Source organism: Chrysemys picta, chromosome 2 (genome assembly GCF_011386835.1).
Source record: "Chrysemys picta bellii isolate R12L10 chromosome 2, ASM1138683v2, whole genome shotgun sequence".
Classification (NCBI taxonomy): domain Eukaryota; kingdom Metazoa; phylum Chordata; order Testudines; family Emydidae; genus Chrysemys; species Chrysemys picta.
The window spans coordinates 2,635,287-2,662,371 of NC_088792.1; the positions used below are offsets into that span (position 1 = coordinate 2,635,287).

General features: G+C 45.5%; 1 protein-coding gene across 8 annotated transcripts; it reads left to right on the plus strand.

Annotated features, from left to right (window-relative positions):
• The first annotated feature begins 1,512 nt into the window (after positions 1-1,512).
• Positions 1,513-26,144, plus strand: LOC135981886 (GTPase IMAP family member 2-like). Of its 8 annotated transcripts, none has more exons than XM_065586650.1 (4): positions 1,818-2,067; positions 17,090-17,160; positions 20,905-20,941; positions 22,773-25,224. In XM_065586650.1, exons 3-4 carry the CDS (start codon positions 20,911-20,913, stop codon positions 23,546-23,548), a joined length of 807 nt encoding a protein of 268 aa, XP_065442722.1. In that variant the 5' UTR covers positions 1,818-2,067; positions 17,090-17,160; positions 20,905-20,910; the 3' UTR covers positions 23,549-25,224. The 8 variants fall into 8 exon arrangements, 6 of the variants coding, with proteins under 6 accessions (XP_065442722.1, XP_065442724.1, XP_065442723.1 ...); XM_065586652.1 differs by having other exon boundaries at positions 22,776-25,224; XR_010599062.1 differs by lacking the exons at positions 20,905-20,941; positions 22,773-25,224 and adding an exon at positions 25,841-26,144 and having other exon boundaries at positions 1,535-2,067.
• The last annotated feature ends 941 nt before the right edge of the window (positions 26,145-27,085 follow it).

Consider the following 27,085-nt stretch of genomic DNA (forward strand, 5'->3'; position numbering starts at 1 on the left):
TGTGAATCCCAGAAGCTAATACAATTTTAACACAAAGGAACGTTCACCTGAAAATCTGTTACATAACTAAAAAGAAGAACAGGAGTACTTGTGGCACCTTAGAGACTAACAAATTTATTAGAGCATAAGCTTTCGTGGACTACAGCCCACTTCTTCGGATACATATAGAATGGAACATATATTGAGGAGATATATATACACACATACAGAGAGCATAAACAGGTGGGAGTTGTCTTACCAACTCTGAGAGGCCAATTAAGTAAGAGAAAAAAAAAAACACTTTTGAAGTGATAATCAAGATAGCCCAGTACAGACAGTTTGATAAGATAAGCTCTTATCAAACTGTCTGTACTGGGCGATCGTGATTATCACTTCAAAAGTGTTTTTTTGTTTGTTTGTTTGTTTGTTTTTTTGTTTGTTTGTTTTTTTCTCTTAATTAATTGGCCTCTCAGAGTTGGTAAGACAACTCCCACCTGTTCATGCTCTCTGTATGTGTGTGTATATATCTCCTCAATATTTATTCCACTCTATATGCATCCGAAGAAGTGGGCTGTAGCCCACGAAAGCTTATGCTCTAATAAATTTGTTAGTCTCTAAGGTGCCACAAGTCCTCCTGTTCTTCTTTTTGCGGATACAGACTAACACGGCTGTTACTCTGAAACCTTACATAACTAACAAGCTCTGCTTTTTGAATACTTATGACTAGGCAACATGGAGAACAACATTTCAAGTTTTCTTACAAAGAACAGGAACATTTGCAGGAGGCAGGATTGGTTTGGGAGGGATCCACTAGCCAGAAAGGGGATAAGTTCCCAACTCGTTTTATCCTTAATGAGCAGGTTTCAACAGCTGTAGTTTAAACACAGAGAGAACTGGAAGCCTGAACACAGCTCTTAGATCTTTAGGACATCTCCCTTTTGCGATACTGAAGGCATTAAATTAATGGACTAGCTTGGAAATTAGCAGGATATTTTTAAAAGCTCCTTAACCAAATTTGACTAAACCTCTCAAGAAACACTTCCTGTGTGCTTCCATCTCTTGGAAATTTGTATTCCTGGGATCTCATACGTGTATGTGTGTACACGCGCGCACAGAGAGAGAGAGAGAGAGAGAAAGACAGAGAGAAATCAGCCTCTGATGTGTTTCTTCTACCTACAACCCAGGAGCGTTGTCAGTGATTAATTTCCACTGACAAAATTCTCTGTCCAAACACCGGAGCAAAGTTTAAATCACATTAACCAACAATACCTCTGTGCTGCCGCCGCAGTTTGCAGAACAAGCGGGTGCTTTTCCTGTAGCCTCCGAGCTCCCTCCAGCCTCTGCAGCGTCCTCCCGGGCTGCTGGGGTTCGAACAGGGATATTTATAGGGCTGTGTCTGTTACATAACAAGTTTCACTTTTACTCAGAATCAGACAAAGCACTTGCTGGAAGCCAGAACGAGTTCATCTTCCTTATGCGTTCGTGCTGCGGATCCGGGTGGGGGACGGAGGGGCCGGGGGGGGGGGGGGGCGGGCTTCGTCCTCACCTCGCTCTGAAATGATCCAGAGGGGGTTCTTGTCGCACTCCTTGCAGAATATCCTTTCAAACCATGAAATATTCTCTGTGGACAGCGATGGACCCAGCCCTTATCCGGATGGGATGTAGCACTTGGGGAGAGCTGGCTGCAGCCCTACAGGGGCCAGATGTACCGGCATCCCATTGCCCAGTTGAAAGCACTTCTCGGGCTGTGCTGCTGCAAAGCGACACAAACCCAGTTCTTAGAACCCCCCTCTGGATCATTTCAGAGCGAGGTGAGGACTAAGCCTCCCCCCCCCCCCCCCCGGCCCCTCCGGCCCCCACCCGGACCAGCAGCACGAACGCATAAGGAAGATAAACTCATTTTGGCTTCCAGCAAGTGCTTTGTCTGATTCTGAGTAAAAGTGAAACTTGTTATGTAACAGCAACAGCCCTATAAATATCCCGGTTCAAACCCCAGCAGCCCGGGAGGACGCTGCAGAGGCTGGAGGGAGCTCGGAGGCTACAGGAAAAGCACCCGCTTGTTCTGCAAACTGCGGCGGCAGCACAGAGGTATTGTCGGTTAATGTGATTTAAACTTTGCTCCGGTGTTTGGACAGAGAATTTTGTCAGTGGAAATTAGTCACTGACAACGCTCCTGGGTTGTAGGTAGAAGAAACACATCACAGGCAGGTGTGTGTGTGTGTGTGTGTGTGTGTGTGTGTGTGTGTGTGTGTGTGTGTGTTGTACTAATTTCCAAGCTAGTCCATTAATTTAATGCCTTCGGTATCTCAGTGGGGAGATGTTCTAAAAATCTAAGAGCTGTGTACGGGCTTCCAGTTCGCTCCATGGTTCAAACTACAGCTATTGAAACTCATTAAGGCAGGGGCAGATTTACCATGACACCAACGGTGCTCTGGCAAGGGGCTCCCAACAAAAGGGGGGCCCCACACTGGAGCAGCAAAGCAAAGAAAACAAATGCCTCATTTTCCAGCTTTGGGCTGTATGTTTATGTTTGCTCTTGTGGTAATGCCCACAAGGTATTTAGCCGGACATGAAGGCAAGGGGCAAGTGCATGGTGAAGTTGAATGGCCCATTAAGGAACACTTGGCTCACAACAGACCCTGGAAAACGCCTGCCCTGTCTACACTTTTCTTAACGGACTTTTCCTCACACAGAAAGGGAAGGGACGGGGCAGAGATGCCTGAGGACCCCAGAAAGAAGAGCCAACCAGGGAGGGGCCGGCCAGGGGCGGGCCCTGGGGCAGTTCAGCCTGGGCGGGGACTGCCCCTTTCTGGGGCTCATCTCTGATCTCTCCCAGCCCAGGTGGTGCTAGAGGCCTGGTTCCTCTTGGTGAGTGACTCAGTGCCTGCCCAGGGGAGCCCCCCTCACCTTCCTCTTGCTGGGGCACTTCAAGGGTGGCAGCCGTGGAAATTTTACTCCTGCTGCACCGAGGAGCACAGATGCCCAAGGGCTCTTCAAGCTTCACTACTACACAGTCCTGGGTAAGGTTGAGACTCGCTTCCCACTGCGCCCACAGAGGGGAGGGGCAGAGAGGGTTATGGGGGGGAATGAGCCCCAAACAGCAGAGGGGACAGGGTGGGGTGGGCAGTGGGCTATGTGGGGGATGAGTTGGATATTTTACAGAGACTCTACTAGCCTCGTTGATTGCTGATTTCTCCCTTGCAATAGACAAAGATCAGATGGCTGCTGACTTTCTCACATGAGGCAACAGCCTTTGATACCTGTGGTATAAGCAACATAGCCCTTGCTCAAGTGGTTTTGTTCTTTCCTCTCCAAATGTCAAAGCCTGTTCCCATTGAACTTGATAGTAAAACTCCTTTTGATTTCAATGGAAACTTTATTTCGCCCCAACAAGAGATCAGAGAATGTGATTTTGATCAATTGCTCATCTGTCCAGAGACAGGTCTCAGGCATGCTCTGCCAGGCTGATTTGCTTGCCCCTCCTGTGTGCCATGCAGAGGAAAATAATAAAACAATTGATCCACATCATCTATACTTTATTTGTACACATTTTTCACATTAGCATAATGGAAATACAAGCTTTGATCTAGACCAGAAGTTCTCAAACTTTGGTCCCAGAACTCCATTCAGGTGGACCGAGGAAAGATTATTATTTTTTTTTTATAAAGCGTTCTTATCCAAAGCACTTTACAATAGTTAGCTAACGGTACAAACAACATTTGGAAAGATCATTAAGTGGTCCACTGAGACCCTCAGCAATTTTCAAGTCGTCTTTGAAAAAAAAGTTAGACTACAAAAACAGTCAAGATACCTCACTTTATTTTCATTTACTTCCTGTAACTTATAATATAGGAGGAGTCTGAAGAAAAAATGAATGAAAAACAGGGGTGGGGGGAGATCAGAGAGAATGTACTTTTTCTTATCTGGGTCCCCAGGGAGGGGGACCCCAAAAATGAAGATGAGCACAGGGCCCCACTAACTCTAAATCCACCACTGCATTAAGGATAAAACAAGTTGGGAACCTATTGCCTTTTCTGGCTAATGGATCCCTCCCAAACCAATCCTGCCTCCTGCAAATGTCCCTGTTCTTTGTAAGTAGACTCGAAATGGTGTTCTCCATGTTGCCTAGTCCCAAACTCTGTTTTTTGAATATTTGTTAGACATGTCACAGGTTTTCAGGTGAACATTCCTTTGTGTTAAAATTGTTTTAGCTTCTGGGATTCTCACCCCTTTTACTGAATAGCTCAGTCTCCTGTGTCCAGGCCCCCGTGAATGGTAGTGAGTCTAAGTGGCTCCATGCCAGACTAAGAGCACTGTAGAGGAGCCTGAAGATGGAACATCTGGACTGCCTGTGAATACAGACCAGTCCCTGCCCTCTGTCTTCCAGAGGGAGGTTCAGGACACCTGCAGAAACCGAGAGCTTCCCCAGACAGAAGAACTCCAGGACCTTCCTCTGGAGTTTGGCCAGGGTGGGCTCAGGGGTTGGACCAGTGCTAGCATGGACAGGACTAGCTGGTTCGTGGCCAGTGCCCTCCCCTGAAGAGAAAGGCACTGGAGAAGCCCCACCCATGCCCACAACTGGTCAGAGTCTGGTCTCCAGGTCGGTCCAAGTTTCCAGTGGGGATATAGAGGAACATGGGGGACCCAGGATCAATTCTGCCTGATGGGGAGAAAGACAATCCCTTTTCAAATCCCTTCTCCCTATCAGGCAGAGAAGGGGATTGAACTTGGGTTTTCCACACACCAGGGAAGTGCTCCAACCACTGGGTTAAACATTATAAGGGAAGTACCACCACCACCACCACACTTTGAATGGGGCCTGATCTGGTAGGCAACCTCTGAGTATGCATATTGAATCGGGCCCAACATGTGAGATAGACACTCCTCTGCCTGTCTTCCCACCCTCCCCTTTGTGTTTTCAGCATTATTTTATAGAAAGCACATACACACTAGCTGAAAGCTAGCTGTGAGAAATATACAAGACTAAACTTTTACTTATTTTCTGTTAGTTTCCTACCAAACTTACAATTTACCAATTCTAGTAAAGTTGGTTAATTATGAGACAAAATGAAGACTGTTTAAAATGGTCTCTGTAAAAAAGTAGATAACATTTGAACGTTCTTACCACAAACTATCTCCATTTTGCTGTGTTAAACTGTAACTCTTTCAGAATGTAAGGTACAAACAGGCACCTTATTGTAGTGTACTTTTAAATAACGGGAAGTAATTTTATGAAAATGGTTAAACATGGATTTAATAAATACATTAAAACAACCTTGAAACTGCAGGGACAGTTTTTGTGAGACAATAAATACAAATAAAATGCCCTCAACATAACTCAAAGGCTTTAGCAGTAAATATTTTGCATTTATAACTTTTTGCAAAATATTTAGGAAAATACAAAGAAAAATCATGAACCCCTTAGATAAACACATACTCACTGAAAATACACAGTGTTTGATCAGTTTTTGAAAGGAGAGCTGCAAATATCAAACTACTCATACGATGTCTCCAGGGGTGGCGCTAGCTTTTTTGCTGCCCCAAGCACGGCAGTGAGGCAGCATTCGGCGGCATGCCTGCGGGAGGTCTGCCGGTCCCACGCCTTCGGCGGACCCGCCGCCTCATTGCCACCGAAGCCGCGGGACCGCTGGACCTCCAGCAGGCATGCCGCCGAAGGCTGCCTCACTGCCGCCCTCGGAGCGAACGGCAGGGCACCCCCTGCAGCTTGCCGCCCCAGGCACGCGCTTGGAGCGCTGGTGCCTGGAGCCGCCGCTGGATGTCTCTTCTGAAAAACTGGTTTTCTTTCTGATTTCTTCAGGGTTGTCAGAAGACCTAAGAGCAAGGCTTCATTTACTTTAACTCTGTTGGTCTGCAGACAGTGTGTCAAAGATAAAGTTTTGGGCTCACAGTCTGTGAGCAAGGCGCACAGATTTGCACACCGCAGTCCTCTCCTTCCCTTCGCTTTATACAAAGCTCTGATAGGATTAACATCTCACAAACCCAGGGGCAAACTGCAGGAAAATTCTCTGATAGTCACCATTGCAGGGACATTTTCACTAGGTTCTGTTGTTGATACAATACTCACCATTAAAGTCATTTGTTCCGTATGGCTGATGTCAGGTGTGCAGTCCAGAATAACAGAGTAATGTCTTGCTGACTTCAGATCTGCCACAATCTTCTGTTTGACTTTTGTTGCCAGTAACTGTATGATCTCATTGTGAATTGTTTTTCCAAGGTAGTGGTGTGTGTACATTTCTTGGGTGGTGACTCTTCTTAGATGCTCCTGGAGTACAGCATCAAACTCAGCCATCAGCTCCACAATTTTAAGGAAGTTTCCATTGTTTGGCACATACAGCTGATCTGAAGTGCCATGCAGTGCTAGGTTTTGGGTAGCAAGCCTTCTCACAATGGCAATGAGCCTTTTCAGAACATTGTGCCAGTAAAGAGACTCTGATGCAATCTTCTCTTGATGCTGATCATCTATGGTGGCCTTTAACCTTAGTCTCATCTCAAGCTCTTTCCACCTATGGAATACTCTCTGGTGATTTGCTGCCTTCTCATGGCATGCCAGATTTCTAGCCAGATTTTTCCAGTCCTTTGTTCCTGTAGAACCCAATGTAGCTGAAACATTAGACTGGAAGAGTTTGCAACAAAAACAGGATGTAGCATTCTGGGTTTTTGAGTACATACGCCATGGCCTCTCCACTTTGTCACCATTGGGGATTTCACACCAGGAATGTGTTGGATGGAAACTTCTATTTTCATTCTCTTTGGGGAACATGACATTTTTCACTTGCTGTGGCCCACGCAGTACAAGGAAGTCCCTCAGGCTACTGCTCAAGTGGGTCCACAGTCCTGGATCATCTAGACTTAAGGAACTAAACTCAGCAGCAGCTGTTTCTTGCACCTCCACCACACTCTTCTCTGATCTACACTTTTCTTCAGGAATGTGCCTGGTTACACCCATTTGAGATGGAGATATGGATGCTGCAGTAGCTGCCAGGTCACCTGCACTCTGACTAACTGGAAGATCAGGCATCTCCTCACCACTCCCATCCTCACTGGGGCCGGAAGGCTCACCGTGAACATTTGTGTCTGTGTATCTCAGGAGAGCTCCTTCCTGCTTAGGTAGAAAAGCTTCCTTTGCTTGCTTTCTTTTTCTGAATGCTGCCCCAGAGGGGCGTTTTCTTCTTTCACTCATGACTGCTGTTCTGTGCCAGCTAGAGTGGCTCTCAACACTCAACTGAAGGGGACAAATAAGCATCTTAGGGGCCTAACTGGCTCCTACTACTTCAGTTGACCACCTGTTCTCCTCAAGTGGGTTCAGGGAAGCAGCAGGAGATAGGAAGCTCCCTGAGAAGCTGATGTGAATCAGTCCAGGCTCCTGGGGGTGCTAGAGGGGTACATAAGAGGCTCCTCCTCCTCTCTCTCCCTGCAGCTCCTGCTGCTTTCTGTTCTTCCCTCTCACCTTTTCTCCTGCCTGCCTGTTATGTCTCTTGTGCCCTCCTTCCTCCAGCACAGCACTCCACCATCGCTGTGCATCTACAGCAGAGAGAATACATATGCACCAGCTGCAGACACAATTTTCTACACTCTGGGTCCTAGTGGCGCCCCCCACCTACACACAGTCTGGCACCTGGGGCGGCTGCCTCAGGTCACCTCATGGTAAGGCCAGCTCTGTCCGGGACCAGCGGAACCACAGCCCATCACTGCCCATCAGCATCCCACCAAGCACCTCCCAGGCACTGGTTCTGACGGTACCAACACCGCCAGACAAGCTCTGCCATGAGCACAAAAAACATGGCCATGGGCTAAGGGCAGGTCCCTGACCAGGACTGCCCAATCAGGTAGTGTTGCCTCCCCAAGCTGTGCCACTAGGTCAGGTGAGAAGTCGCATGTCAACCCGACTGCTCCAGCTCCTGAACTCTCCCAGCTCGAGGATAAGGACAAGCGGAAGTGGGAGCTGCTGCTGCAAGCACCAGCTCCGGTTACTGCACCAGCCCTAGTGTACCTACCGACCAGCACCGTCAACCCCACCAGGACCCTCAGATTGTCCCACGCAACCCCTGATACTCCCGGCTGCTTGGACCTGCTGATCTCTGAGGAACTGCTGCCCCCATATCCTGGCTCTCCCCTCATTCTCACCGGCCCCACGACAGAGGCTGGAGTCATGGTGCAGACCTCCACAACCCCTGGCTTACAATCCCACTGCGGACCCATGGTATCGCTACCTGCCCGGACCACCCATGCTCAGAGACCCTTACTATTCATCCTATTGGCCATCCTGGGATCCCTGCAGCATCTGTAGCCTCATGCCAGCCTTCCCCAGTGCACCCTCTGGTGCCATCAGTTTATGAGGAGCAGGAAGGAGATGTGGAACCAATACCACTGGTTCCCATGGCGGCCTCTTGCTCCCCGGATAAGGTGCTTATGCTGACCTCTCTGTCCCCACCAGATGACCACCGCCAGTATCAAGAGCTATTACAGTGGGTGGCAGTGGATCTTGCTCTTCCACTGGAGGAGGTCCAGGATACCCATGACCAACTGCTGGACATCCTCTGGCCCCAGGAACACTCGCACATGGCTCTCCCCATTATCCTGCAACCAGCTCACCTGGTACGGCAGATGCCTGCTTCCTGGGACCTCCTACCATGTGGTGCAGCAACTGCCCGTGATATTAGACATTACTGCCTAGGACAGTGGACATTGGGTGATACCACCTGTGATTGTGAGTATTGGGCACCGCTGCCTAAGACTGTGGATGTCTGTGGATGTCATTGATGACTGTGGATGTCCACTACTGCCCTGGTCTAAGACCCTGACCATTAGGTCTCACTGCCCTGAAGAAAAGGATGGCTCTGTGGACTCTGGGTGCTGGGACTTACTGTCCAGAGAGGTAGGGCAGCCTTGTGAATATGTGTGGTTGGGAGTTGCCGCCATCAAGGAAGGAGCGACCCCCCACCCTTTTTCCCTTTTTGAATGGAGGCCCCATGACAGGGCCAAACACACCCAACTGCTCTCCCACAACATTGCAGCGGTGGCCTACTTCAACAAACAGGGCAGCACCACATCTCCCTACTTCTGTTCTGTCATGGCCGGTTATAGCCTTGGCTGCAAACACGAGGGGGATGTACAACGCGTGTGCAAGTCAATCTTCTGGCTCTGATGCATGACGCACATGTGCACTCAGAAGGGACCATCAGATCATCTAGTCTGAACTTCCGTATATCACAAGCCACTACATTTCACACAACTACTCCTGTATTGAGCTCAATAACTTGTGTTTGGCTAAAGCATCTTCCAGAAAGGCTCCAGTCTCCATCTGACAACAATAAGAGAGGAGAATCCACCACTTCCCTTGTAGCTTGTTCTAATAGTTAATCACCCTCCCTGTTAAATATTTCTGCCTAGTTTCTAAATTGAATTTGCTTGGCTTTAACTTCCAGCCTCTAGTTCTTGTTGTGCTTTTCTCCACTAGATTAAAGCACACTTTAGTACCTGCCATTTTCTCTCTGTAAAGGATTTAATTTATATTCACTTCCTGGTCACTGATGAAACTGTTGAAAATGTCGGGCCCATTATCAAACCCTGTGGAAACCCATTAGAAACATCCACATTGAATGATGATTCCTTATTGATAATTAGTTTGTGTAATCTTTCAGTTAGCCAGTTCTTAATCCATTTGGTGTGTGCTTTATTGACACTGTATAGTGCTATTTTTTTATTTGGAAAGTTGTGTGGTGCTTAGGCAAACACTTTACAAAAGTCTAAGTATATTATATCTATCAGTTACCTTTATCAACCAAACTTGTATTCTCCTCAAAGAATGAAATCAGATCTTTATGGCAAGACCTGTTTTCCATAAAATGACATTGACTGGCATTAATTATATTCCTAGCCTTTAATTCTTTATTAATTGAATCCTGTACCAGTTTTTCCATTAATTTGACTGGCATTAAAGTCAGGCTAACTAGCCTATAGTTATCCAGGTCATCCTGCTTGCCTGTTTAGATTATTGTCATAGCATCCTCCTGTTTTCTGGAATGTTCCCCATATTCAACATTTTTAAAAAATTAACACCCATGGGCCAGACTCCTTTGGGATTCTTGGGTGCAAGTTATCTGGACCTGCTGATTTAAAAATATTTATTCCCAATAGACGTTCTTAACCTGGTTACTAATGGACTGGAATGTAATTCATCATCCTCATGTGATACTAACACATCAACCTGCTTCATTCCAAATACAGAACAGAAATATTTAATGGAAATGTCTGCAACATTATTAACAATTTTACCCTCTCCTTTAAGTAATAGGATGATACCATTGTTAGGATTTCTTTTGTTCCTAATTTATTTAAAAAAACCCTCCTTCTTATTGTTCTTAGCCCTGCTAGCCATGAATATTATGCTGATGTCTTTTAGCTTCCCTGATCAATTTTCTACACTTTATAATTTATATCAATTGCTATCCATTTTCCCTTTTTTCCACTTGTTTTATATTGTCTTTTTATTTCTGACTGCTGCCTTCACGTCTCCACTAAATCAGGATGGGCGTTTAGCCAAAGCTGTCCCCTCTTTCTTGATTGTGAATCATGGCTTTTTTTGACCATCTAATAAACTCTTCTTGAACTCCCAAATTTCATTCACATTTTCATGTCTACATCTTTCCTCCAAGTCAATTTTGCTCATAATTATTCTCAGCTTTGAGAAATTAGCCCGTTTGAAGTACCAAGGATGTGTGTGTGTCTTTGTTTACCCATATTGAATGCAATCAGATCATGATCACTGGTCCCCAGATTACCACCAACTTCCAGTGCAGCTTTTAATTTTTTAATTCACCTTTATCTGTCAGAGTGAGGTCCAAAACAGGGTTATCTTGTGCTATATCTTTTGTATTAGAAAATTATCATCTATACTTTTTAAAATTGCTAATGTTGTTTTGCTACTGGCTGCATGAGACTTCCAGCATATGTCTATCAAACTGAAGTCCTTCTGAACACAATGTTTATTTCTACACATTACAGACAGGTGCCTAAGGAGTAGCTTTTCCTGTTCTCTGGTTTGATTAGGTGGTCTGAACCAAACCACCTCCAGTACTCCTCGTGGGCTTTTTTAGTTAGCACATTGATCCATATGCATTCAAGATCCTGTGGCTCTGAGTTGTCAAAAACTCTAAAACAGGCAATGGTGTCTTTAATATAGAGTACCCTGCCAGCTTTTTTACCCACTCTGTCCTGCCTAAACAAGTTATAAACAGTGATTTTAACTTTCCAAACATAAGAATCATCCCGCCAGGTGTCAATAATGCCAATTGATAGGATTATAGGCCCACATTAGATTTGGGTGAACTATGGTTTTAAACTGATCTGCGATATTAGCATGAGCAGTAGGCCCAAAGCATGCAACCAAAAATAATGAGATCATGAGAAGGAAGGGTTGTTGTGTTATACTTGTAGTGACCCTTCTAAATATCAGTGTTCTCTTATTTAAGGTTTGGGTTAAAGTAATAGAAATAAAACACGGTTAATTGGGTACCAGCTGCAGTAAATAATTGGCTATATAAGAAACTGCTTCATCTGGCCTTAGCTAAGGTCTGATAATTGGCAATGACGTCCCTTGTTTGTTAAGGGGTATAAAAAAGTAAACTCTTAAAATGTTCATTCCTAATACCTGCCAGACCATACTGAAGCTGTGTGGGTCTAAGCTCCCCTGGTCCCATTTGTAAGTATCTTGATCAAATGCTTATAAATGTTTTGTTACTGTGCGACTGTAGTAAATTGCTTATTATTTAGGCTTTTTAGGAATGTTTAGAGCAATTGTTTAAACCCCATTCGGCCTTTGGCTTTAACAAAGGAATTTATGATTAAATTAGTGTTGTGGTAATACCATGCATTAATAACTAAAATTCCAATACAACTGTATCAAATTCCTTTTCATCAATGAGAATTTCTCATTCCTCCAGCTTGTCATCCTAACATTGGTATATAAGCAAATAAAATTCCTTTCTTCTCATTCTTTGCCGCCTCAGTTCAATTTGTTCTCAAAGTGCTGCGTTTGAGCTGCATTTGCCTCCTTAGCGTCCTCCCTCTGCATTGTTAGTTTAACATCCTCGTGGCTGCTCCAGCTAATCTCTAACCAAAAAGATTAGCACCCCTACCGTGAGATTTGGCACTGGTGTGACTGCTGCTGGAATACAAATTGAATTCTCGTGGCCACAATTCAAAAAGGATGTTGAAAAATTGGAGAGGGTTCAAAGAAGATCCACAAGGATGATTAAAGGATTAGAAAATAAAACATGTCTTCTAGTGTGAGACTCCCAGAGCTCAATCTGTGTAGCTGAACAAAGAGAAGGTTAAGGGGTGACTTGATCACAGTCTATGAGTACATACATACATGGGGAACCAATATTTAATGATGGACTCTCCAGTCTAGGAGAGAAAGGTTTAACACGATCCAATGGCTGCAAGCTGAAGCTAGACCAATTCAGGCTGGAAATAAGGCATCGATGTTTAACAGTGAGAGTAACTTAACCGTTGGAACAGTTCACCAAGGGGCCGGGTGGGGTCTCCACTTGGGAATTTTTAAATCAGACTATGTACTCTCAGCGTTCCTTGGGGGAAGTTCTATGGCTTGTGCTGTGCAGGAGGTCAGACTAGTTGATCACAATGGTCCCTTCAGGCCGTGGAATCTGTGCATCTATGAGATGCAGGCCAGCCATTCATACATAGAGCTGGGCAAATAATGCATGTTCCAGTTCACTGGCAATTCACAAAGAAGCGGGGTCACAGTTGAGCCGAAAATAACATGTTTTACAATTTTCCAATCAATCAAAAAGTAAAAAAAAAATTCAAGTTGAAATAAAACAACATTACCAAAATGTTTTGTTTCCATTTTCAGGCATTTGGACAAAAGCAAAGGAAAGGGGTCACAAAACAGCTGAAGGAGGTGGTGGTGTTGATGTCACCTACTTTATAAGCTTTCGTGGTTTGGCCAATCAGCTGGGATGTGAAAAATGTTGGTTCAATTCCCCTGTGTATTAAATGTAGAGAAGGAATTCAAAGCTGGTTTCCCACATGGCAGGAATGTGCCTGGGCCAGAGGGCTTTCTCAAGCTCTCTGCCTGAAACTCTTCCAATTTTATTTTAATAATTAAAGATCCATTGAGGTAGAGACTTGAATATGAGCGGCCCAAAGCTATAGGGTCATCTTCACAACCTTGCCTGGGCCCAATGACTATCCACTGTCATCATTATGAACTGCCGAATTCCAATTCCTTCTCCACATCAGAAGATAGGAGTGGAGGGGATTCCATATACTCATAGAGTCCAGGGCCAAAAGGGACCATTGTGATCATGTAGTCTGACCTCCTGGATAACACAGGGCATAGGACTTCCCTGAATAATAATGCCCATTTCAATTAGAGCATATCTCCTAAAACTACATCCAATCTGCATTTTAAAATTGCCACTGCCCTCTCCAATTTGTCAACATGTTTCTTGAATTGTGGACACCAAAACTGGACACAGTATTCCAATACCATTTGCGCCAGGCCCATATACAGACATATGATCCAAGAATCACATTAGCCTTTTTGGCAACAGCATCACTCTGTGAATTCATGTTCAACTGATTATCCACCATGATCCCCAAATCCTTCTCAGTCACTGCTTCCAATGTTAGAGACCCCATCCTGTAAGTACAGCCTACATTCTCTGTTCCTACATGTGTACATTTACATTTAGGTGTATTAAAACCAGGGCTTAATTTGTGCTGGGGATTGTTGGAGCACTACCCCGGCTCCTCTTCTGTTATAGTGTCCCTGTGCCCGATGTGTGCATGGTCACACCAGGGGGGGCAGAGCAGTGCACTCTGCAAAATGGTGTCCTCCACGAGGCGCACTCTTCTTGAGTTCTGGCACCTCTTTCTTTACAAATTAAGCACTGATTAAAATGCGTATTGTTTGCTTCTGTCCATCATCCCAAGTGATCCAGACCACTCTGTATCAGTAACCTGTCCCCTTCAGTATTTACCACTCCCCATCTTCGTGTCACCTGCAAACATGAGCAGTGATGATTTTATATTTTCTTTCCAGTCATTGATAAAAATGTTAAATGGCATTGGGCCAAGAACTGATCCCTGCAGGACTCCACTGGAAACACACCCGCTCAGTGATGATTTCCTGCTTATAATTCCATTTTGGGTACTGTCACTTATCAGTTTTTAATCCATTTAATGTATACTGTGTTCATTTGACATTATTCTAATTTCTTAATCAAAACGTTGTGCGGTACCAAGTCAAACACCTTATAGAAGTGTAAGAAAATTACATCAACATCATGGTCTTTATCAATCAAACTTGTAATCTCATAAAAAAAAGACATCAAGTTAGTTTAAGGAGATCTATTTCCCATAAATGCATGTTGATTAATCAAGTCCCATAACTTGCTCTATTATCTTGACTGGGATCAATATCAGACTGACAAGTCTATTATTATTATATTATTATTATTATAATTACCTGGGTCATCCCATTTACCCTTTTAAAATATTGCCACTACATTAGCTTCCTTTCAGTCTTCTGGAACTTCCCCAGTGCTCCAAGAGTTATTGAAAATCAACATTAACAGACCAGAAAAAATCATGAGAACAAACATGAAAGCATTTGAATAACATACGTTTATAATAAGTGTGCTATGATTTTACAAGTCTGTTTTTTTTCCCCATCACTAGGCGGTTTAATTGATCCCTGAAAAAATTCCCTGCAATATTGCAGCTTGGAGTACAACAGAAATGAATTATTTTACTAAGAAAGTTACCTGTTCTTTTGGTGACTGATTATTAATTCTTTTTCCTTTTCTGTGTTTTTCCTTTTTGTTTGTTTTCAATAAACCAAGAGATTTACAGAGATCCATAGAACATCCTGAGAGGGATGTAAGGGACAACAAGGAAAAGACTGAAGAGGGGTGGGGTATTCTTGAGTTTAGTGCTCATCCTTTTTCTCCAGGGGCAGTTATTTTTCTTTTCAATGGGAGGGGGGCAGTTACATTTAGAGTGGGGATTATTGTTTTCCCCACACAAAAGCAATCGTGTTCTGTCAGCAGGAATGACTTATTTTTAGATTAAGGAAACTAAACGAGAAGAAACAGCAGTAAAGTCTGCATCAGTGTTAGTTACATACACCACAGTACAATGTTCTCGTAGGATGCAATGAATAGCCTCCTTTCTGCTGATTGCTCTTTCTCCTTCCACCTTCTCCTTGACTCCTGTAACATTGTGGACCAGACCATTCTCCTGATCTACCTCCGTAATTATGTAAGCATGTTAACTTCCCTTGTGTCCTAGTTATTTACAGGGCCAGCTTACAAAATGCACTCTCTGTGTCTGGTGGCAACTCCTCCCTTTATCAAGGTTCTGTGTTCAGCCCTCTTCCAGCTGCCTTTTCCCTTTAGACCATCTTGGACCAAACTGAGACTGGAGTAAGCAGCAGGTGCACATCTTTTTATACCTTTAATGATTTTTCACTATCTATCCTCTACCTGCTTGACCAAATTTGTGGCTTTGTCTCATCTTCCTTCAGTTAATGTCTCAAAGACAAAAAGGCATCTTCCCAACAACCTCATCTTGTCTTGTGCCCTCCTCAACTCAATATTTCCCTTTTATTTCATTAGCTAAAATCAGACCAGGGCAGGAGACAAGGGTAAGTGTGTAGCAATCCATGTTTACGTGGACTTGCTATGTGCACAATTTGCAGGTTTAGAGTCAACTTTTTTTTAAGATGGTATTGTATTCAGTCTCTGTAGGCCACCTGCCGAGCTACTTTTAGCTATCAATTTCCTCTAGACATGCTAACAGATCAGCTCACTTACACTATAGATTCAGGCTTAGCCTGAGACAAAACAAAAGCAAGCAGCCAGTCCAAAAATGAAAATATTAACATATGATTTTAATATAAAATGAAATTATGAATGATCTGTCCTTCCTTCACTCACTGCATACAAATGAGGCCACAACCCGTGGTTCCCACAACAAAGCCATAGTATGATCCCCAAACCAGGTGAACATAGGCAGGGCAATACGTGTGTTTCCTGCAGGGCCCAATATAGTAGGACTCTGGATTATTTGAAGGTGGGTCTCTCTCAATCTCTCTTGTTGAAGCCATTCCACTTTTGATTAAATATGTATTAGGCCAGAATGACTCTATAGACCAGGGCACTCACGTGAGACATGGGGAAACCCAGCTCAGATCCCTTCTCATCAGGCAAAGGAGGGAATTCAGCTGGTGTCGTCCACCTCCTGGGTGTGTGTCCTAACCACTGGGCTAAAGGTTACAAAGGAGCGGTTGTCCTCCAATCATTGGCTATTTTGTAGGGAGTTCTGGTGCCCAAGCTGCCTGATGCCAGGAGAGAGTTCCTGGCTGTGGGTCACAAATAGCGATCGGTGCCTCCCTGCAGCTCGGGCTTTAGGCACCCTGAGCATGCAGGGCTTAAAATCACACCCTTGTCACCAGCTTCTCCCATTGGCTCCTTGCCCAGCACGCTGGCTTTTGTGGATCTCATTCTCAGGTGCCTGTCTCTCCCCATGCCAAGGGTAGGGAGCCTAGGCCCGTAAATCAGGGTTTGTGGATTCCAGTGATTTTCAAGATGCCTAAAAGTTCGGTGTTGCAACACTCACCCCCTTTGTGGATTCAGGCCTTAGACCCTGATCCTGCAACTGAATCCACTAGCACAGACCCTTGCACTCTGGTAAAGCCCCAATTACAGTCAACAGGTCTCCACCCAGGTCCAGTTTCCATGCCGGCAGCTCCAGTCGCAGGATCAAGGTCTTAGCTTCTAAGCTCTTGTTGTAGGGACATGAGGGAAGAGTTTCAAAGGTACAAATGTCAGTTAGAGACCTAGCTCCCATGGACATGCACTGCAATTTATGCCTCTGAAAATCTCACCCATTGCCTTCTATTCATCTGTAATGATCATGCATATTCATGGCACTGTATAAATAAAATAATAATAAAGAAATAAACCACCCTTCAGTCTCCACAGGAGCAATGAGACACAAACCAGTTGGGATTTGGCTTTCTTGTATATTAATCAGTTCTTCTGTTGATTTTTGTCAGGAAGAAGCTGTTTCAGATCCATGTTTTAGAGGAGAAATCTCAGCCTATCAATCACTTGAAAACTTGCCCGGGTATATACTAGTGATGGACAAATCCACAGATGTTCTAAGCAGAGGCAAATTTAGAGTTAATGGGGCCCTGTGCTCAGCTCCATTCCCCCCCCCCCCCGCCCCCGGGACCCAGCCAAGAAAAAGAACATTCTCTCTTATATCATAGAATATCAGGGTTGGAAGGGACCTCAGGAGGTCATCTAGTCCAACCCCCTGCTCAAAGCAGGACCAATCCCCAACTAAATCATCCCAGCCAGGGCTTTGTCAAGCCTGACCTTAGAAACCTCTAAGGAAGGAGATTCCACCACCTCCCTAGGTAACCCAGTCATAGAATCATAGAATCATAGAATATCAGAGTTGGAAGGGACCTCAAGAGGTCATCTAGTCCAACCCCCTGCTCAAAGCAGGACCAATTCCCAGCTAAATCATCCCAGCCAGGGCTTTGTCAAGCCGGGCCTTAAAAACCTCCAAGGAAGGAGACTCCACCACCTCCCTAGGTAACGCATTCCAGTGTTTCACCACCCTCCTAGTGAAATAGTTTTTCCTGATATCCAACCTGGACCTCCCCCACCACAACTTGAGACCATTGCTCCTTGTTCTGTCATCTGCCACCACTGAGAACAGCCGAGCTCCATCCTCTTTGGAACCCCCCTTCAGGTAGTTGAAGGCTGCTATCAAATCCCCCCTCATTCTTCTCTTCTGGAGACTAAACAATCCCAGTTCTCTCAGCCTCTCCTCATAAGTCATGTGCTCCAGACCCCTAATCATTTTTGTTGCCCTCCGCTGGACTCTTTCCAATTTTTCCACATCCTTCTTGTAGTGTGGGGCCCAAAACTGGACACAGTATTCCAGATGAGGCCTCACCAATGTCGAATAAAGGGGAACGATCACGTTCCTCGATCTGCTGGCAATGCCCCTACTTATACAGCCCAAAATGCCGTTAGCCTTCTTGGCAACAAGAGCACACTGTTGACTCATATCCAGCTTCTCGTCCACTGTGACCCCTAGGTCCTTTTCAGCAGAACTGCTACCTAGCCATTCGGTCCCTAGTCTGTAGCAGTGCATGGGATTCTTCCGTCCTAAGTGCAGGACTCTGCACTTGTCCTTGTTGAACCTCATCAGGTTTTTTTCTGCCCAATCCTCTAATTTGTCTAGGTCCCTCTGTATCCGATCCCTACCCTCTAGTGTATCTACCACGCCTCCTAGTTTAGTGTCATCTGCAAACTTGCTGAGAGTGCAGTCCACACCATCCTCCAGATCATTAATAAAGATATTAAACAAAACCGGCCCCAGGACCGACCCTTGGGGCACTCCGCTTGAAACCGGCTGCCAACTAGACATGGAGCCATTGATCACTACCCGTTGAGCCCGACGATCTAGCCAGCTTTCTATCCACCTTACAGTCCATTCATCCAGCCCATACTTCTTTAACTTGGTGGCAAGAATACTGTGGGAGACAGTATCAAAAGCTTTGCTAAAGTCAAGAAATAACACATCCACTGCTTTCCCCTCATCCACAGAGCCAGTTATCTCATCATAGAAGGCAATTAGGTTAGTCAGGCACGACTTCCCCTTCGTGAATCCATGCTGACTGTTCCTGATCACTTTCCTTTCCTCTAAATGTTTCATAATTGATTCCTTGAGGACCTGCTCCATAATTTTTCCATGGGGTTAGTCCAATGCTTCCCCATCCTCCTAGTGAAATAGCGTTTCCTAATATCCAACCTAAACCTCCCCCACTGCAACTTGAGACCATTGCTCCTTGTTCTGTCATCTGCCACCACTGAGAACAGCCGAGCTCCATCCTCTTTGGAACCCCCTTTCAGGTAGTTGAAGGCTGCTATCAAATCCCCCCTCATTCTTCTCTTCTGCAGACTAAACAATCCCAGTTCCCTCAGCCTCTCCTCATAAGTCATATGCTCCAGCCAGTGATGAGCTCCCAAAATCCTAAGAATCGGTTCCCTACCAGGTCCTCGGCAGCACTTCGGCCGCAGGGGGGACTTCACTTGCTCCAGGTTTTTGGCGGCAGGTCCTTCACCCGGAGTGAGTGAAGGACTCGCCGCCAAAGTGGCACCGAAGACCGGGTAGGGAACCGCGCAGTGAGTACAAGCCCCATGTGCCTGTCTCCCCCGCTGCCGCCCACCCATCTTACCCCAACCCACGTCGTGCCCCCGACTACCTCTCTCAGAACCCGCAACCCATCAACCCCCCCCTTGTCCCCTGACCACCCCCTCCCAAGACCCCCCACCCTAACCGCCCCCCCAGGACCCCACCCCCTACCCAACCTGCCCCACTCCCTGTCCCGTGACTGCCCCGACCCCATCCACTACCACCCCGACGGACCCCCCGGACTCCCTCGCCTACCCAACTCCCCCCTGTTCCCCGTCCCCTGACCGCCCCCCCATAACCTCCGCCCCCTCCAACCGCTCCCAACCCATATCCAACCCCTCCTCCCAGCCGTGGCTGGCCCCCTTACCATGCTGCTGTGTAAGGATGCCGCGCAGTCGCTGGAGCTTACAGCCCCACCCCCTTACCCAGAGGTGAAAGTAAGCCGGTATGCCCCCGTACGGCATACCGGCAAGAGTCAATGCGCCGGTGCCCGGCTTCCCCAGGGGGCAATTTAAAGAGCCCCAGGCCCTTTAAAATGCCACCAGAGCCCCATGCTGGAGCCCCGGGCCCTTTAAATAGCCCCCAGAGCCCTGGGGTAGTGGGGGACTCCAGGGGCTATTTAAAGGGCCGGGGCTCCAGCTGCTTCTGCTGTCCTGGTCCTTTAAACAGCCGCTGGAGTCCCCCCGCTTCCCCCAGGGCTCTGGCAGCTCTGCAAGGGGGGGAAGTGGGGGAGGGGCTGGGGGAGCCTTGGCCTCCCCAGCTGGGAGCTCAGACATGCCAGACAGGATGGTCCCGTGGGCCGGATGTGGCCTGTGGACCAGAGTTTGCCCACCCGCCCGCCTCTTTAGGAACTGGTTCTACACCGGCTTCTAAATTTAGCAACTGGTTCTTGCGAACCGGTGCGAACCGGCTCCAGCTCACCACTGGCTCCAGCCCCCTATCATTTTTGTTTCCCTCCGGTGGACTCTTTCCAATTTTTCCACATCCTTCTTGTAGTGTGGGGCCCAAAACTGGACACAGTACTCCAGATGAGGCCTCACCAATGTCGAATAAAGGGGAACGATCACGTTCCTCGATCTGCTGGCAATGCCCCTACTTATACAGCCCCAAATACCGTTAGCCTTCTTGGCAACCAGGATACACTGTTGACTCATATCCAGCTTCTCGTCCACTGTGACCCCTAGGTCCTTTTCTGCAGAACTGTTGCCTAGCCACTCGGTCCCTAGTCTGTAACAGTGAATGGGATTCTTCCGTCCTAAGTGCAGGACTCTGAACTTGTCCTTGTTGAATCTCATCAACTAGACATGGAGCCATTGATCACTATCCGTTGAGTCCGACGATCTAGCCAGCTTTTTATCCACCTTACAGTCCATTCATCCAGCCCATACTTCTTTAACTTGCTGTTGCTCTATCAGCAATAGAGATTCTGGACTAATACTTAGTCAACAATCTGGCTGTTGATGCACAAGGCAGAGAGAATACAGCTAGTACTGATACTGCCTTTGCAGTTCGTAAACTAAGTGGCTATGATTCAGTTATATTATTACTATTTATTATTTGTATTACTGAATTTTTGTAGATGTGTATTTTTCTATATTCTGAGCTCCTTCGTTAAAGTATGTTTGTAAATAACACATTTTATTACAAATATTTCAGAGCAATATGGATAGAAAGAACCAGAGAGGAGATGATGGTAAGACAGTTACACAAAAGGCCCTATTCTGACCTCACTTCTATATTTTAATCAGCTCAAATTTTCCTGTAAAGTAAAAGAGCCCTGCAAACTCTAGGGGATTGAGGCACATTCTGAATATAGCTCTAGTCACCCAAAATTATTTCACTGGCTCTAGCATGGGTGCTATTGGGGGGGAATGGTAGTGACATGTCCCTTGTAACTATGTCTTATGCTGGGGACAACCCCCACAAAGAAAATCCCTTTCCCAGTATCTGTAATTTCATCCATAACTCAGGCTGCTAGAGCAGCTTCAAACTATAAAGCAAGAACCTACCGCTTTTGATCAAGAACCATATAAAAGTGGAATCACGGCAGAGCTTCGTTCCAATCCAACGACAGTGAGAGTGTGTGTACCAGGCACACCCCATTCCCCAGCTCCCTAGAACACTTCTGGACAGAGCTGGTCAACTGTTTTTCAAATTTCAACCCAAAAAATGGGAACAAATGTAATGTGTTATCCTGTCTGACCAACTATATAGAGCTAGGGAAGAACAGGAGGTAATTTATAGGCAAGTCAACCTGATTCACTATCTGCAGCACAGCAGAAGTGGGTTTTTAAGAGGGACTTTGATGTGGACACACTAGTAATTTTGCAGGTGAGCTCAGTGGGATCATACCATGCATTCATTGGGGGCTACAATGAAGAAGGCACACAGGTGATTATGCAAGAGGTGGGAGGGATAGCTCAGTGGTTTGAGCATTGGCCTGCTAAGCCCAGAGTTGTGAGTTCAATCCTTGAGGGGGTGGTTTAGGGAACTGGGGTAAAAATCTGTCTGGGGATTAGTCCTGCTTTGAGTAGGGGGTTGGACTAAATGAGGTCCTGTCCAACCCTGATATTCTAAGAATCTGAAAACCAGATTAGGTGCATTAGCAGAGTGGAGGGGATGGGGCAATGAAATGGTTGACAAGGGAGAATGTGTAATGAGGTGCAGAGTTCTATAGAAATTTGAAGGTAGAGACAAGAAACTTAAATTTGATGGTCAAATGTTCAGAGTTGAAAGGGTCTGAAGGAGGAAGTGGTCTGACGAGAACACAAGGGCTTGTTTTTATACGTTTCGTGTTTACATCTGACTCTAGGATCCAGTACAAAGAGTGTCAGCTCTGTGTGTGAATCCAGGGATTATCTGTGTGAAACCAGAGACAGAGGTGCTCCGATTCGACAGTGATGAGTGCGGTATAAGAACCTATCCTGTCGGACAGGGAGCCAACAGCAGAATAGAAAGAGAGAAGTTGCATGATCAAACGAACAGGCCAGGAAGACAAATTTAGTGGTAGTATTTAGAATGCACTGAAGGGTCTGATGTACATGTTGGAGAGGCCAGAGAGGAGGATGTTGCAATAATCAAGGCAAAATATACTGCGGTTCTGAAAAGGAACTTGGGTGTAGGGTTGGAGAGAAAAGGACCGATCTTGGAGATACTGAGGGGAAAGAACCAGTTGGATTTGGATCTGGCTTAGATGTGTGGGACAAAGGAAAGAAAAGAGTCAAAAATAGCCCCCAGATTGCAGCCCTGAGAGATGGCTAGAATGGTAGATAAAAAAGGAACAGGAGAAGTATGGGAGAGAAGATAAGGAGTTCTGCTTTGGTCATGTTCAGTTTAAAGTGACAAGACATCCAAGAGGACAGATCTGAGATGTGAGATTGGATGGATGTTATTTACTCTGGGCCTCTCAGCCCCAGAGTATGCTATTTTAATGCAGGTTAATTAAAAATTGTATAATTAGATATAAGTCCTACCCATTTCCTTGTATCTGTGCAATGGTGTTCTGACTGTCAAACTGTTCCCAGCAGCCGCAGATGACGGCAGGAGATCAGAACTCAGAATCATCCTCGTTGGCAAAAGTGGAGGTGGGAAAAGTGCAACAGGAAACTCCATCCTTGGGGAAAAAAGGTTTGAATTCAAACTCAACACAAAGCCAGTAACTTTGACTTGTGAAAAAGGACAAAGGAGCTGGAATGGGAGGGAGCTTGTGGTTATTGACACACCTGCCATTTTTGACCAAAATGTTTGTGATACGGAAACATATAAAGAGATTGTTCGCTGTATCACACTCTCCGCCCCAGGCCCCCACGCTCTGCTGCTGGTGACCCAGGTGAAACGTTACACTGAGGAAGACAGGGAAGCAGTGAAGCGAGTAGAGGAGATTTTTGGAGTTGAAGCCATGAGGCACATGATTGTCCTGTTCACCCGGAAAGAGGATTTAGACGGTAAAACACTGCGTGACTATGTGAGAAATAACGAAGATCTTGAAAGGCTGATTCAGAAGTGTGGGAACCGATGCTGCGCTTTCAATAACAAAATAACCGGAAAAGAACAGGCTGAACAGGTTTCTGAGCTGATTGAAATGATCCAGGGAATGGATCGGGAGAATGGGGGCAGATATTATGTCAATAAGATGTATTTGGAACCTAATTTAACTGCAGAAAAAGTGAGATGTTATATTAGAATAAAAAGGATGAAAGCTTTTTGTAGAAAGTATAAGGACGTTATTTGTATCGGGGTTTTTGTTGTTGTTGTTGTTGCTGCTGCTGCTGTACCGTTCCTGATCGACCTCGATCCCTAACAGCCATTAATAAAGTCTCATTGCAGCCTAACCCTCCTGCTTCCCACTCCTGCATCTCAGCTTCTCGGGCACCTCACCCTTATGCTAGTGCAGCACATTCAGACAATGTGAATAAAGCTATTTGCATTTGTTCTTTATTAACAATATATATTAGATAACTTAAATATGCTGAGCCAGTTTCTACACTCAGTGACTCTGGATTTAGATGGTTTAACTCTGTTAATTTAAGCGCAGTCATACGGGTTTACAGCCATGTATCAGCTCTCAGCCTGGATTTGTAATGGAGTGTCTCCATTAGCTTCCCTGAAGTACGCTGCATTTGCAGCCCGGTCACTGAGAGACGAATTAGGCCCTTTGGCTAGAGCTGTGAGATCTATTCAGCTCTCATGTAAACTTATAGCAGCTCAAACTGCAACATCAAACAGGGCAGTATTTTTACTAAAAATAAAATCTCAGACACTTACAGGGCCAAATTCAGACCAGGTGCAAGTTGGTGAAACTCTATTGACCTTACTGGAGTTACACCAAGAATTAATCTGGCCCCATTGGTGTAGCCTCTTTTGATATTTTGAAAGGCAAACTTCAAAACGCATTGAAGATGTGACTATGAAATATGGTGATATGCAGCATTGCTTTTTACTCTTTTTTAAGATATCCTGTCAATGGGATTTAGGCTCCTAAGTGCCTAAATCCCTTTTGAAAATTAGACTTACACTCATAAACCCATTAGGCATTGCAATGCTGAGTGCAACAAGGCCTACATACCTTTAAAAGTCTGGATCTATGTCTACAAGGAAAATTTAACTTACAGAACCAGACTTGTTTTGTTACATTTTTAAAAGTGACAGTGCTAATAAGTTTATGAATACTAATATATTATGGCAACACAGGTCAATAGGTTGCAACCGAAAGATTTTTAGTTTACTTACAAATCTGTGATTGTTAAATTAATTTCTCCAAGAAAACCCAGGCTGTGAGCCCAAAAGTCGCTGAGTTCCAACTGGCAAAGGGGTCACTGTCCAATAGCAAGTCCCATCTGACCTATCTACCACATGGCTGTCAGAGTGTTTATATGTAATGAAGGTCATGTGAGAGATCAAATGAAAATTTATATCATATTGGTCATCATAAGCATTACATGATGTATGTGTGGGAAATAATTAAGTTGTATGTACTAAAACATGTTGAAAACATGGGGTTTGATAAACAGGATTGACAAACAAGTCTTTCCCTGGCAAAGGAATGTTGATGTACCTGTCTGCCTAGGTCTCTGATGTATCTGAAGAAGTGAGGTTCTTACCCACGAAAGCTTATGCTCCCAATACTTCTGTTAGTCTTAAAGGTGCCACAGGACCCTAGGTCTCTGATGTAAGTCAAGTATTGTGAAACCAAATGCAATGGGAGGTACATTTCCATCTGAGCTAAGCAGGAAGCTTAGGTTAGCTGGAGGATGAAGAAAGCAGTGCTTTTTGCATTCATGAAAGTTGGATCTTGGCCATGTGAGCCAGTGATGCTGGGAAATGACTTTAGGTAAGATTAACTTGCTGAAGTTAAGTCCTAGTCTTGTAGAAGCGGGTTGTCTTTTTGTTTTACTTGTAACCAATTGTTTCCATTATATTTACTTGGTATCACTTACCTCTCTATCTTTGTTAATAAACTTCTTCTTGTTTATCTCACGTACCTCTCAGTGTTGTAATATTAAGCCAAGTGTGAATCCTCAGCTGAATAAATAAATAGAGATATCCTATCTCCTAGAACTGGAAGAGACCTTGAAAGGTCATTGAGTCCAGCCCCCTGTCTTCACTAGCAGGACCAAGTACTGATTTTGCCCCAGATCCCTAAATGGCCCCCTCAAGGATTGAACTCACAACCCTGGGTTTAGCAGGCCAATGCTCAAACCACTGAGCTGTCCCTCCCCCCTGAACTGGCTGGTGTGCACAATGTCTCTTTGGAGCCAGCAAACTTGGTACTTTCTGGGTGTGTCCAGTGACAGGGGCTGGGCATTACAGGGGATGCTCTAAAAGAGGGTCGGGAACTGGGGTGCACCAAGTGTTACCCACAAGGCAAAGTAATGGCTAAGGCAGAGCGGTAACAATATGACTCATAGTTCTGGGCAGCCTGAGGAAGCGTCACAGCGACGTAGTGTTGGCAGGATTTACACACAGTTTGCGGGTTGGCTGAGGTTCACACTCCAAGCACTGGTCAATTAGACTCTACAACATTGACAAATGAGAAGGCTGGAAAAAGACAAAAAAAGGTTCCAGTTTTGTCATTTTCTGTTTGTTATCTTAGGTGATAGAAACGGAGTAAAAGAAAGAATAAAAATGATGAAGGCAGAGACTGGCCTCGGTGACACCTCCATGAAGTTAGAGCCGGCCAGACTGGAGTTAGAGAAAGCCGACAAGGAGTGTGAGCACCAGAAATGGGAAGCTGAACAGAGAGCCAAAGAGGGGGAGGCAGAAAAGCAATAGCAAGTGGATGCACACCAGACAGCCCTGGAACTGGAAGAGAGGAACCATGGGGAGAGGGAACACCAACACAAAACACTGTCAGCGCAGAGCCAAACCCCTCAGGCTGTAATCTGTCCTTCCCAGAAGCCACCCAGATGGGACAATTTGGCTCTAATTACAAGGAAAGTGATTGTATTGAGGAGTATGTGACCACCTTTGAAATAATCTATTTCATTCAAAACATTCCTAAGAGCCAAAAAATCACCGTCCTTCTCTCTAAACGGATGGGTAAAGCATTACAGGTGCTTACGATATGGATGTAAGTGAAGCAACAAAATATGATTTTTTTAAATGTCTCTGTTAAAACAGTTTCAGATTAAACAAGAAACTTAACGCCTCAGGGTCAGGAATCTTCGAAACGTTGATAAATTAAGTCATGGGGAATTTGTGCATAAAATGGTGGATTATTTGAAAAGGTGCTTTAAGATGAAAGGGGCAAAGACCCGTGCCAAGCTGGTGGATTTAATTGCTCCAGATCAGTTCTTTGAGGTTTGCGCTGAGGAGGTGAGAACTGCTGTGTGGGAGGAAAGTCCAGGACCAGCATGACTGGTATGTACAGGTCAGGCAGCTCAGAGAGCGGAAGCCACAAGGAGAAGGTGTGACGGGTTCGGCTCCCTGCTGGCGCCTCCTCGTGGCCAGGTGTGGTGTGGCACTCTATCTCTGCTGGGTGTCTCCTGCCAATGGCTGCTCCACCTTGGTGGTGGCCTGCCTCTTCCTGTGACTTGATCCTCCAGGCAGAACACTTCCAAGTCTCCCTCCTTCCACGGTGATCCACAAACAAAAAGCAAAGGGAATTAATGCAAATAAACTGAGTTAGCAAGAGAGAAAGGGGAACGACTCCTCTCAGCGTGAACCAGGATCTGGCCCTGCTTTCCCAAGGGAGGGGCCTTCAGGCAGTGGGTGTTAGAGAAGCTCCTGCCTCCAGTCAGCCCTGTCCTCGGGGCTGAGGGCTGTTGGTCTGTTCTCTCCCCTGGTCTGCCCACAAGTGAGCTGTTCTGCTCCCCTTTTAACTCCTCCAGCCTGTGCC

Bases quoted from the DNA above. Each gene is read 5' to 3' on its own strand.
- LOC135981886 (XM_065586648.1), top strand. From the start codon at position 2,958: ATGCCCAAGGGCTCTTCAAGCTTCACTACTACACAGTCCTGG. The intron at 3,000-20,904 runs GTAAGGTTGAGA...CAAATATTTCAG, and splicing joins TCACTACTACACAGTCCTGG to AGCAATATGGATAGAAAGAA. The intron at 20,942-22,772 runs GTAAGACAGTTA...AACTGTTCCCAG, and splicing joins GAACCAGAGAGGAGATGATG to CAGCCGCAGATGACGGCAGG.